Raw genomic sequence first — 13,519 nt, 5'->3', positions numbered from 1 at the left:
CATGATAAAGATTGGACTGCAATATGTGAACGAGGTGAATTGAAATGATGTTTCTTCTGTTTATCTTTCTTACGGTGCAAATATTTGTAATCAAACTGAATACTATAAAGTGAGCTCTGTGTGCTTTGTATTCTGTGTTGTAATTGAAATCAACATATTTGCAAATATAGAAAACCCCCAAAAATATCTTTTAAAAAAGGATTCTATTATTGCTTAACAGTGTGATTAAAACTGCAGTTAATCACAATTAATTGTTTTAATTGCTCGACAGCCCTAATTCCTCGATAATGAGTCAGACCAACCGTAGCACCCACCGGCCCCAACCAAGAGCAGCGCCCCCTTGCACCAAGCGCCGCACAAGAACAGAGCGAGATGGCCCCTGCCCTAAAGGCAGTCTAAATAAGACAAGGCAGACAGACCACGGAGGGGAAAACAGAGGTGAAGTGACTTGCCCAGGATCACACAGGGAATTACAGGGATCACACAGGCAGGGCTGGGAATAAAAGTCAGGTCTCACAATGCCCCGCTTGCTAGCCCATGCTGCCGCCCCTGGTCTCAGCAGTGCTGGGCTAGAGGGTTCCTTCGGGTCAGCTGCAAACCCCACTCTCTCACGCTTGTGGTTTTGTCCCGAACTCTCCCAGCGAAGCTCAGATTTCAGCAGCTGGTTCGCTCTCACATTTGTGCTTTTTGACCACCTCATTCTTGCCCAAGGCACGAGGCTGTCAGTCTGATGACCTCCTAGTGGCTCCGGAGCCCATCTGGCGTAGGCCCCAATCCTGTGAGCTCTCCCAGCCCGTGAGATGTTGAGCTCCCCCCAGACGCTCAGGATGGGGTTCACAGAGCCTAGCATGGCGGTGACGTTATCCTGCCCACTAACCACACAGGCCCCATGCCAGCAGGGCTGGCCAGAGCACAGTCGCAGGGCAGACCACACATCTGTGGGCCGGATCCAAGTCACCGCGGCTCCAGCAGGAATGGCTTTGACGCAGGGCGTCTGGCCCCGCTTGCTCTCTTGCGTCACTGACGGTGATTCTCAGACACTGGAGTCGTAACTCCCCAGAGGACCTTCCGCCTCGACCCGGTGTCTTTTAGATAAACAGATATTGTTAGCACGACAGCGTGTCCCGGCCTGACGCGCTCCAGGGGCACGGTCCGCCTGTGGGAAGCAGCCGCCAGCAAACCTCCTGGGACAAGGGGATTGAGCTCTTCCCAGTCTCCCCCGTCCCCCTGCTAACGGCCGATCCTTGGCTGCCATTTTGGTCACCTTGCTGGTTCCTATACCTGGCCTGGCAAGACAACTCCTCCCCCATCCCTTCAGTCGCACTCACTGGGAGGCCGGCCCGAGTCAGGCCTCCCTATTGGCACTGTGTGTGTTCAGCGCAGCTCCTGGCAAGCGCTCGGGGCACCCCTGTGTCGCAGAGCACAGTCCCTCTGCCAAGGAGGGGAGGCAGTTAACACACGCTCCAGCCCCATGGCACTTGATAGATAAGGAGCCAGGGCCTGATTCAACTCCCATTGCAGTCAATAGGCTCCCATGGAAGTCAGTGGCAACTGGAGCAGACCCTTCTCTGGGGATCTAGTTACTCTGCCAAGATTATGCTGCCTGTCATCCCGTTATATGCTCTTGTGGCATTTGTATCCATGGCCTGTTCCAAGAAGAAAGCTGTCTGTCCATGTTAGGAGGACCTGTTATTGTTACAGGATCTAATAATTTCTGGTTCACATCATACTAACCCATCACCATTGGACTATTTACTCCCGTTGTTGTTTGCAGTATTGTAGCCATGTTGGTCCCAGGATACTAGAGACAAGTTGGGTGAGGTGATTTCTGTTATTGGACCAACTTGTGTTGGTGAGAGAGACACGCTTCCGAGCTACGCAGAGCTCTGCTTCAGGTCTGGGAAAGGCACTCAGAGCATCACAGCTAAAGGGTGGAGCAGCTAAGGAGTTAACACATGTTGCAAGAGACCATTCAAGTTGAAGTGGGCAGGTGGTACTTCTACAGTCATAGGCCAACAGAGGAGTTAGTGGGTTACAAAGTTTTGTAGTGAGCCATAAATCCAGTGTCTCTATTAAGTCCATCGTTTTTGGTGTCTAGCAGAGCTATGAATTTAAGCTCCCAGGCTTGTCTTTTGAAGGCGTTGTGCAGGTTTCCTTGGAGGACGAGGACTGCGAGGTCAGATATGGAGTGATCGCTTTGTGAAAAGTGTTGGCCCAGGGGTGAGAGGGTGTTTTTGCCTTTAATCATTTTCCTGTTTGAGCTCATTCACGAGCGGAGTGATTGCCTGCTGTCCCCCACACAGTTGTTATTGGGATGTTTAGTGCACTGGATGAGGTGCGTCACACGTGGTGATGGACGTTTTTAGGACTCATGGAGCTTGAAAGGTGTGTTGGGGGTGGGGTATGGAACATCGTAGCAGCTGTGATATTTCTGCAGGTTTTGCATTTGAGGTTAAGGCAGGGACTGGTGCCACTTTGTGTTGGTGGGTACTGGTCTGTGTGGAGCTGGCTCCAGATGAGACTGGGGGGTTGTTTGACGGCCAAAAGAGGCCACAGTGTAGACGGGGCACTGAGATCTTCCCTGGATGGTGCCTGGGTTGGGTGCAATGAGTGTAGCATGCCAGTGCTGTTAATGCACTGGATAAGCGTTGTCACAAGGCAATCATAGTGAGCCATGGCCAGTTCTGGGCCATTTTACACTAGGTAGCATCTTCCATAAGTGCGCTGTTTACCATTGCTTATTGGGGACCGTGTTCTCACTTGTCTGTAGCTCAGTTGACTTCAGTGAAGCGATGCCGCTGCTGATTTATGCCAGGTGAGTGTTTATATTACACTAGCACCCAGAGGCCCGGGTCGGGATCAGCCACCCACTGTACCGAGCCCTGAGTGAACACAGAGGTAGACACAGTCCCTGCCCCTAAAGAGTCTAAAATCTACCTCTCCCAAAGGGCTTTATACACTTGAATGAATTGCTTGGAGAGCGGGATAATACAGTGGAGGGGAAGAGATGGAGACATGTTTTCAGAGGCATGGCGAGATGGCAGCAGCTGCAAGGGAGAAGGCACTTGCACCGACAGGGCAGCAACGGGAAGGAGAAGGATTGTCGTGTGGTTAAAGCACTGGATTGGGATCCAGCATAGCTAGGTTTGATTTGTGGCTCTGACACAGACTCACTGCATGGCTTTGGGCAAATAATTTAATCTCTGTCTGTCTCAAAGCCCCATGGAGAGCTAACCCTTTCTTGCTCCCACTTTTTGTCTCTCGTCCGTTTTCATTGGCTGCGCCTCGGTGCAGGGACTTGCTGTGCATGTGTACAGCACCTAGCACAACGGGGCTGTGATCTCGTGTGGGGTCTCTGGGCGCCAGAGTGGTATTAATACATCATGAGGGGAGGGGAGGGGAGGAGGCTGGTGCTAGATGAATGGGGAACAGAACGGGAAGAGACAAGGTCCATGAAGGATATTGAAGCGAGAGGGGCAATTCTGTGCAGTCTGGGGCTGGGTGATAATGTAGAGAGGTGGGGCAGACAGGAGAGCAGCCTCACTAAATCAAGATGGGAGGAGACGCTATGCTTTGGCTCCGCACGTAGTTCTGAGGTCAATGCAGGAATCACTGGGTGAAATCCTCTGGCCTGGGCTACGCAGGAGCTCAGCCTTAGATGATCACGTTGGTGGCCTTCAGATCTATGAGCTGGACCTTGAACTGAATGAAGGGCCAGTGGGGTCATTTGTTGGATAGGGGTGATGTGCTTGTGCTCCTTGGTCCAGGGCTAGTTTGGTGTCAGCATGGCTATCGTGCGTGCCGGGGTATCGACGGTTCCTGGTGTGGAACAAGTTCCTGACTCTCCCATTCTGTTTTGCTTGCAGGCTCTTCTGCCGCGGAAGGCCTGCTGGGTCTAGGCTGAGCCCGGCATGGAGATGGAGAACCATACTGTGGCTGCGGCGACGAACTCCTGCACCTTTCATGAGGAGTTCAAGCAGATCCTGCTGCCCCTGGTCTACTCTGTGGTCTTTGTGGTGGGGCTCCCCCTGAACTTCATCGTCATTGTGCAGATCTGGCTCTCCAGGAAGGTGCTGACCCGCACTGCCATCTACATGCTGAACCTGGCCACGGCCGACCTGCTGTACGTGTGCTCCCTGCCGCTGCTCATCTACAACTACACGCAGAAGGACTACTGGCCCTTTGGGGACTTCACCTGCAGGTTCGTCCGCTTCCAGTTCTACAGCAACCTGCATGGCAGCATCCTGTTCCTCACCTGCATCAGCGTCCAGCGCTACCTGGGCATCTGCCACCCTCTGTCATCCTGGCACAAGAAGAGGGGCAAGAGGTTTACCTGGATGGTGTGCGGCGGGGTATGGGTCATCGTCATCGCCCAGTGCCTGCCCACCTTCATCTTTGCCTCCACGGGCATCCAGAGGAATAGGACCGTGTGCTACGACCTCAGCCCCCCGGACCGCTCCGCCAGCTACTTCCCCTACGGCATGACGCTGACAGTAACGGGGTTCCTCATCCCCTTCATCTTCATCCTGGTGTGTTACTGCTGCATGACCAAGATCCTCTGCCAGAAGGACGAGATGATAGGCCTGGCCGTGCGCAAGAAGAAGGACAAGGCCATCCGGATGATCATCATTGTAGTCATCGTCTTCGCCATCAGCTTCTTCCCCTTCCACCTGACCAAGACCATCTACCTGATCATCCGCTCCTTGGCAGGCGTGCCCTGCCTGGTCTTGCAAACCTTTGCCATCGCCTACAAGTGCACTAGGCCCTTTGCCAGCATGAACAGTGTCCTGGACCCCATCCTCTTCTACTTCACCCAGCGCAAGTTCCGGGAGAGCACACGCCACCTGCTGGAAAAAGTGAGCTCCAAGTGGAGACACGACACATGCCGCACCTACAAGTCGTAGGCTCCGGGGAAAGGAGAATGAGGGGGGCCTGTTCTGCTGCGCGGAAGCAGAGGACTGAACGGCTGTGGCTTTATTGCAGCCAGCCCTGCTTTACCCAGCAACAGAGAGAGAGAGAGAGAGAGCAGGAGGCAAGGACTGATGGTCCTGAGCATAGAGCTGGGAGCCAGGAGCTTCTGAGTTTACTCCCAGTTCTGGCCATGGGTGGGTCACTGGGCCTCTCTGGGCCTCTGTTTACCCATCTGCAGGATGGAGAACAATATTCTGTAAATAACAGGTAAAATGATGCTGACCTACCACACCTTGGTCAGGGCCTGGAAAGTGCTTTGAGGCTGGACCATGCTAAGAACAGTTTATCCTTAAAATTCCAGCAAATGGCCTGAGCTGGGAGAGGTTCCAGAACAGCTGGAAAGAGGGAAGTGAAAATAATTGGGAGCAGGTTTTGGGGCTGGGCTAGGTGGTGTCCGAACGCAGTATTAGAACGGCTACTGTGGTGCACCGCAGCTGTCACCTTTGAGGAGGAGCGGGGCTTTTTGCGGATCTGCTGCTCGCTCTGTGGATTTCAGCAGGACCGCTGAGGGACTGGCGGTCCTTGTCACAGATCTCTGACTGGCAAAGCCCTAGCAACCGCGCGCGGGGCTTTGTGGGGAATTGTGCTTCTGACGCTGATTACAGTGGGCTCCACTCCACGCCACTGGAGTTGCAGCACACCTGGGTTTGTCCCAACGTGTTTCATTCAGAATGATGTTTCCAGTAGATTTGGGAAATCAGTTATTAGCAAGTAGTTCAGTGCTTCCTCTGGTTTACAACTACCTAGATTTGGTGGACAAAAATCTCTCTCCACGTCAGTTCCCTAGAGAGGAGATCACCTCTGAGAACTAGCCGGTCGGGAATAGGGGAATCAACTGCTACTTGCCAGTGCACAAATTACTGGGATCTGGTCATCTTATCCACCAGCCAGTGTTTTTTCACTGCTTTGCCACAGTAACTCAGCTGAGTTTCCCAAGCAGAAAGCTGCTTTACTAATGCAAGGAAAACCTACACTGGGAATTTAGAGACGACAATAGGTCTCTTGGGACCACATGAGTCTACAAAAGGATTGATCCACATGGGAGGGCAGGAAAAGGGAAATCTAGCGAGTACATCTACAGTATTATTGGCTGTTAACAATGAGGACACAATCATTAAGCTAACCTGACTACAACAGTCTGATTCAATTTTATCTAGGTCGTCTTACAACTCTCATCACCGTAATATCTGAGCACCTTACAATGCGATCTTCCTGGTTTCTACTGCTTAAAGATTCATAAGTTGCCTGACTGGATCTAATAGGGCTCGGGTGTATTTTTATTTTGTTTTATTTTATTTTATTTTATTTTTGGGCACCCTCATTATAAAAGAATTCTCACATCATCTCCAGCATTTTGAGCGAAGATCTAGTTCATGGGAAATTTAATCTTGTGGGGTTTTTTAAAAAAGGAACTAGACACCAGAATATTTTTAAAGAATTTCTAATATAGCTGCAGTGGTTTTATGATACGCTCGTTTAGTGTGTATGAGCATATCTCCCTCTAGTGGCAGATCCTAGATATAAGACTGCTATTTAATTTCGCTCATGCAATAGAGACCCGTGTTTTTGAATATCACAGGTTCAGTCCCCACTGGAGTTAGCATCTGCATGGCTACATCTCATGACAGGCTGCGCTGGGCTTTTTAAGCAAATCAACTCTGTTGTGACACATCACTGAATAACATTTAATTTGAGGGTGGGAGTGGAAGAAATGATTGGAATGACTGTCAATGCTTACGCCTGAGATGGTTCTTGATTAGCAGCAGAAACTAACCAGTGAGTATGGACAGGGTATGAAATAAGAATTGAAGAATTTAACTGAACAAAGGTGGAGTCAACATACTGGGCCAAAGCTAGCCCTGGGGTAATCTAGCACACCGCGGATAAAATCACTTTGAAGTTTGTGGAGTTGCATCTGCTGACAGTGGGGGTGAATTTGATGCAGTGGGGAAGTGTAGGTGCTGTATCTTCCCGTGCTGGGTGCATCTGAAATCAGCGTTGAGACAAGTAGCCAGACCTCTCCTAGGCACTACTCTGAGCAGTGAGGTGGCATCTGTCGACCAGCACTGTCACGTCATAGCCACTCGTGACATTTGTCCTCTGAGCTGTTTACGGGACGTCTGCCACATTGGCCTATATACCAGGGATTGATCCAGGGATCTCCAGAGCTAAAAGCACAAGCACTTACACCATGAGCTAAGGAACCTAGCCCCTCTTGTGGGCAGCTGTAACAGCGTCTATCGCTGCGGGTGAGCACAGCAGCAGACCAGATATACCCGCACCAGTGGATGACACTTACACCACACCTGGTGGACTTGTGTCCACACAGCAGCTATGTTCCCAACACAGCCACACTCTGCTTCATTTAACCTGATTTCTACTGATACCATTTGCTTTTCCCTGTCTCAGCGCACCAGATGTGCTCATCTTCCTCTCTACCCCGACCTACCCCTCCTCTTCTCCAACCAACCACTCCCATGGGCCGGGGGTAATGGAGGCTGGGGGACGCAAACTTCTGCTAATGCTCCCCACCGCAGCCCTGGGCCTGGGCCATTGCAGGGCTCAGAGCTCCTCTGGGGAGCCTGGGCTAAGGCTTCAGCCCAGGCCAGCTGGGGCTCAGAGCTCCTCCAGACTGCTCCAGGCTCCAGCAGGCTGTTTGGGCTCAGGGCTGCTCCGGGGGCTGGCCGGGGCTCAGGGCTGTGCGAGCAGGCCAGCCAGTGAGAGCAGGGTGGCGGAAGGGCCCTCAGGCAAAAGGGGAGGAGGGGGCAGGGCCTTGGGCAGAAGAGGCAGGGCAGGGGGCTAGCCTCCCCAAACGGGAGTTCACGTGCCGCCCGTGGCCAGTCCCTTCCAGGCCTCACACCTCTCCCAGTCTCATCCCCCCGGCAGCTCCATCTCTCTCTCCAACCATAGAATCCCAGAAGTGTAGGACCGGAAGGGACCTTGAGAGGTCATCTAGTCCAGTCCCCTGCACTCAAGGAGGGACGAAGTAATAACTCGACCATTCCTGACAGGTGTTTGTCTGACCTGCCCTTAAAGCCTTCCAGTGATGGTGCTTCCACAACCATTGCCATGAGCAGCACTCTAGTCATTTGCACTGAAGAATAATCCCACTTCCCCGACAGGAGCTTCTTTCCCATGAAGCTTTGCACGTAGCTCATTTGCATAATGCTCTTCACTGTAGTCCTTTGTGACAAAGGCTGTGTTGCCGTCTGTGTTTGTACAGCACCTCTCACAGTGGGACCCCGAGTGAGACTTTGGGGGACTTCTGAAATCCAAATGAATAGTATAATGTGAATCCACCCCGACCGCACTGTACCAGTGCATTGTGGGAAAACTATCCCATAGTGCCTCAGTAGGCGATAGCGTGCCCAGACTGGCACCAGCAGCATGTGCAGCAATGCCTTCTGGGATGTCCTACCACACACACAGCTGGGAGGGAGCAGGCCGGGCCAAGCCAGTGATGCAGGCCTGGTGTGGGGGTACCGTGGACACTGCAAAGGTAACATTGTGCCAAAGCAGTTCTAGGAAAGCATCCACGGGCTGGACTAGGGTTCAGGTAGCGATGGAACTGCTGCCATGGTTGCTAACCAAGTGTTAGCAGTGGAGGCAAGCCAACCAGGCCACTGCCTGGTTACAGATGCAACTAGAAGTTGTACTATGGACGTTGTAAGGTCGAAGGCAAAGCATCCACTGAGCCAACAGGTGACACGTGTCCACATCCACACACACAAATCCCGCAGGGTGTCCATCGCTGGAACTCTTAGCCATTCACTGGACACTACGGCTGCAAACGCTAGATCTGAACTACCAGTTCTTGCCCACCTAAAGCTCCCACTGAACCCACATTGGACCTTACCTAGAGGGAACGGAAAGGCTAAACCGCCACCATCTGGTGCATGTGTTTTGAGACGCTGTAGAGGGACTTTGTGTGGAGTAACCGTGGCGTTACCAGCTGGTCCCCAGATGTAAATCTACAGTCCAGAATTCACCTTTCGGTACAGGCGCTGACTTGTAATTTTCCCCGGGGTGCTCCACCCCCACTCTGCTCCTCCCCTCGAGATCCCACCCTCGCTCCTCCTCTTCCAGCCCCCGCTCCAACCCTTCCCCCGAGGCCCCCGCCTGCTCACGGCTCTCTGCCCTCCCACTAGTGCCTCCCCCAGCCTCAGAACAGCTGATCGGCAGTGGCGCCGATAATCGGTGCTTATGCCTTTAGGGATGACCCAAAGCCCAATGACATCAGTAGGAAAAACTCCCATTGACTCAATGGGCTTAGGATTGGGGCATTTCTTCTGGTTGATCCTGGTGTCTGAAATGCTCCTAGGGAGAGTGCTAATGCAGCTATTTGGCCTGGAGGAACCTGCCCCAGCCTGGCAACTCCCCAAAGTGGCTCTGTCTCTGAAGTTGAATGACTGGTTATCAGGCCTCCTTCTCCTTGGTGGAGATCACTGGGTTTGACTGACATTTGCTTGAGAGCAGCGCCCTCTATCTGGGCTATATCCAGGCTTGGGGTAGATAGGACCACTTCCACCATCATCAGGCAAAACTCCCAGGTGCTTTAGTGTCTCTAGGTTCAGTGATACTCAGATTTCAGTGGTTCAGGAGCCAAATTAGCCATCAGCAGAACCCAAAAGAGCCCCAGGAGTGTGAATTCATTGTTTCATTTACTATTTTTATATCTATATAATTATTCTCACAGCAAAATGGCTGACTAAGTAGTCTACAATTGGTTAATAACATAGTAAAAGCCTCCTGATTGGTTAATAATTAAATCACCCAGAGTTTTAATATCATGCGCTACAAAGAGCCGCGGGAAACGCAGTAAAAAGCCACTTGCAGCTCCCCAGCCTCAGTCTGAGTGTCACTGCTCTAGTAGGTAGGAATCTGCACTGGGACTCGAGAGCTGGCCTCCTGTCCCGGCTCTGCCACTGACCTGCTGTGTGACCTTGAGCAAGTCACGTCCTCTCTTTGTGCTTCTGTTTCCTCTCCCACCCTTTGGCCTTCTTTCTGTTTAGACTGTAAGTGTCTTGGGGCAGGGAGCCTATCTCACTATTACCTTTATGCAGTGCCTCGCACGATGGGGCCCTGATCTTGACTAAGGCTCCTAAGCACTGCTGTCAGACCAAGAACGATAACTAGCTGAAGGCCCGTACTGTTACAGGGGTAAGTTGGAAATTTGTGTGTATCAAAAAGCTGAAAATGGCTGAGGGCTTCAAAATTGGAGGGTAACAGACTGCGAATCCAAGTGCTGATTGGACCTGGTGCTAGTCTAAACACAAAGAGCTCTCAGCCAGGCTGGTGGCTGGTCTCATCACTGACTCAGCAGGGATTCTGCACTTGAGAGGGACACCCAGACAGATTGAGAGCCCTGCAATCTTTTTCTGTAGCTAATTAGTTGTCCCTGACTACTCTAGGTCTGGATTTGGGCTTTGAGAAGGCCCAGAAGAGATGCCTGTAAAGAAAGATCATAGACATGGAGCTGAGTGACAGTTTAGAATTTACAGACACGATTTCCCTTTGTCCATTTCTTGTTTTATTTATAAATGTCCTCTGAACTCTATGGTCCCAGGGATCCCTTAATAGCAGTAAATGGGCTCATAGCACTGCCCTGGGACAGGGTTTCAATTTAATATGTGGGCTGGCTGGCTTTTATTCCACTAAATCAGGGAGTTTCAACCTTTTTTCATTTGCAGACCCCTAAAAAATTTTGAATGGAGGTGCGGACTCCTTTGGAGAACTCTGACATAGTCTGCGGACCCTCAGGGGCCTGTGGGCCACAGGTTGAAATCCACTGCCCTAAATTAACTCTAGAGATGAAATGACCAGCCGGCTGCATTTGTTACTGGAAACTAAGTCTGGACTGAGGACTCACGCTGGTTGTTTTGGATCCCTGACTTGCCCCAGTCCCTTTAGCTGCTTCATAGGCAATGCAGAAAATATTAACTGGTCTTTTCTGAACCCAGACGTTCTGGGCCAAATTCACTGAAGTGGGTACAAAGCCACTGAAACCCATAGAGTTGCACCAGTATAAACGTGGTGTACAGGAGATCTGGATCAGGTCTCATGTAACTTAGGCTTGGCTTGTCTGTTGTGAAAAGGTTCTATCCACTGTAATGTTACGAGTGGCCACAGTCCCTAATGGGCTTAAGTAAACCTCACGATGAGTTATGCTATGTAAATATATCGCATTGTGCCAGTCTGGCATGCAACAGCACCCTGCAGCATAACACCCGCTCCCCGACCCCCGAGCCAAGGACAGGAAATCCAGTTCCCACCCCTGCCTGCTTTCACTATTTGACCATAACCAAACCCCCTCCTTTAAGAAGGGGAAGATCAAACACAGGGTATCCAGATCTGAGCAATATAACATCCCATGACTGAAGCTGTACAAACTCTTATGTTCCACTGTTCTCCCAGGACAGGGCACCAAACAATGACCAGGGTGTGCAGAGGGGAAAAAACTTGCTTGTTGCTGTGAGGAGGAAGAAAGGGGTGGAGTGGGGAAGAGGAGGGAGAAATGTGGGTGACCAACTGCATGGGAAGGAGGAAGAATGAACTGGCTCTTTAAATTTTAAACAGATCCCTGTAGGGTTTTCCCTCCCTAGTTGTGTAAGGGTGGATTTATTTTCCATGCTCTGCTTTGCATTGTTCTGCTCCCCAGACAGAAAAGAACAACAAATCCTGAATCCGACTGCAGACCCTGCTTCCATAGTCCCGTCCTCTGGGATAGTTTTCTCTCTGTTGTTTTTTCCCAGCTGCTAGGCGCTTTCTTCTTCTTTTTTAAATAAAAATTAGTGGCAGGATTTTACTTTCTGCTAGTAATATCTCATCCTGCCTGATGATGAGCTGGAAAGATCTGGAGAGCTTCAGATAGACCCAGACTAGAGTTAAGGTCTGCACCACGAAGTTCTCATCTGGAGGGTAAGAAGAAATCCAGCGCCTGATCCAAAACCCTTTGAAATAAATAGGAATCTTTACACTGAATTTAATAGGCTTTGGATCAGGCCCATATGGAACAATGAGATGCATTATGGGGATTGTAACCTTCCTCTGAAGCATCTGGTCGGAGATGGTGTACCAGCTTAGATGGGTCTGCCCGTGATGGAGATGGGCTCAAGCCGCACACTTCAAACCCTGTCCATTTGGGTTTCAGAATAGCAGCCGTGTTAGTCTGTATCCGCAAAAAGAACAGGAGTACTTGTGGCACCTTAGAGACTGAGGCCACGTCTACACTACCCGCCGAATCGGTGGGTAGTGATTGATCTAGCAGGGATCGATTTATCGCGTCTAGTGTAGACATGATAAATCGATCCCCGATCACTCTGCTGTCGACTCCGGAACTCCACCAGGGCGAGAGGAGGAAGCGGAGTCGACAGGGGAGCAGTGGCCGTCGATCCCGCCCTGCGAGGACGCAAAGTAAGTGATTCTAAGTCGATCTAAGATACGTCGACTTCAGCTACGCTATTCTTGTATCTTAGCTCGATCCCCCCTCCAGTGTAGACCAGGCCTAACAAATTTATTTGAGCATACGCTTCCGTGGGCTACAGCCCACTTCATGGGATGAATAGAATGGAACATATAGTAAGAAAATATATATATACATACAGAGAAGGTGGAAGTTGCCATACAAACTGTAAGAGGCTAATTAATTAAGATGAGCTATTAATATTATTATAATTATTTATAAATAATTATAATTATTATTAATATTAATTAAGATGAGCTATTAATAGCTCATCTTAATTAATTAGCCTCTTACAGTTTGTATGGCAACTTCCACCTTCTCTGTATGTGTGTGTGTGTGTATATATATATATATCTTCTTACTACATGTTCCATTCTATGCATCTGATGAAGTGGGCTGTAGCCCACGAAAGCTTATGCTCAAATAAATGGGTTAGTCTCTAAGGTGCCAAAGTCCTCCTGTTCTTTTTGTCCATTTGGGCTCATCTCTGCTTTGGCAAGGTGATGGCCCCGTACCCCTAGCAACTGTAGGTGCTGCCCTCTTTTCCTTGCCAGGCCTGAAAGTACTGCTGCTTTTGACAAGGGCATCATCACCGCCTGAGACGGACAGACGCCGGTCGCTCGCGACGTTCTGTGCTCTCCCTGCCCCACCTTGGGAAGCACTTGCAGCTAGTGGGGTGTGGTTTGGATCATGCGTCTTTGATCAGTGCATCCCTTGTGTCGATGGTGAGCTGTCCAGTGCACGTGCCTTGCATGTATCGACCGTCCGGTGACTCTGGGTCGTGCTTGGCGGCGTTGCTAGCACCGTGCTACTGTCAGGGCCCTGTTTTACCACCTCCCTCTCAGACGTAAGTTTGTAGCATTGAGATGAAGATAAACTATTGTATTGTCCTTTCAGAATTCCTAATGGAAATAAAATGGAGATTCCTGTACGTCAGTGGCTCTGTTGGTGCTCTCTGATGTTCTCCAAGGAAAGGGGCCACGGACAGCAGACTCAGCAATCTAGCTGAAGAACAGTTGACAGCGTTGTTTTCATTTTTGATAGCATCAAAGAGGCTTCCAGGCCCCCTCTAAGGGACTGATAAGG

At 50.7% G+C, this 13,519-nt stretch overlaps 1 protein-coding gene across 2 annotated transcripts in view; it reads left to right on the top strand.

The window, feature by feature from the left end:
- P2RY6 (pyrimidinergic receptor P2Y6) overlaps positions 1 to 12,552 on the top strand; it is an 89,717-nt gene extending 77,165 nt beyond the window's left edge. For both annotated transcript variants that reach the window (XM_084617977.1, XM_084617976.1), the window contains exon 2: positions 3,867 to 12,552. In XM_084617977.1, the coding sequence (XP_084474103.1) occupies positions 3,912 to 4,904 (993 nt within the window). In that variant the 5' untranslated portion in view covers positions 3,867 to 3,911 and the 3' untranslated portion in view covers positions 4,905 to 12,552. The remainder of the gene's footprint in view (positions 1 to 3,866) is intronic.
- Positions 12,553 to 13,519: the final 967 nt, after the last annotated feature.

This window comes from Lepidochelys olivacea (assembly GCF_965140295.1).
Source record: "Lepidochelys olivacea isolate rLepOli2 genome assembly, chromosome: 1".
In the NCBI taxonomy this organism is placed as follows: domain Eukaryota; kingdom Metazoa; phylum Chordata; order Testudines; family Cheloniidae; genus Lepidochelys; species Lepidochelys olivacea.
Note: the sequence above shows the minus strand (reverse complement) of the source record. Positions and strands in the feature narration are given on the sequence as shown.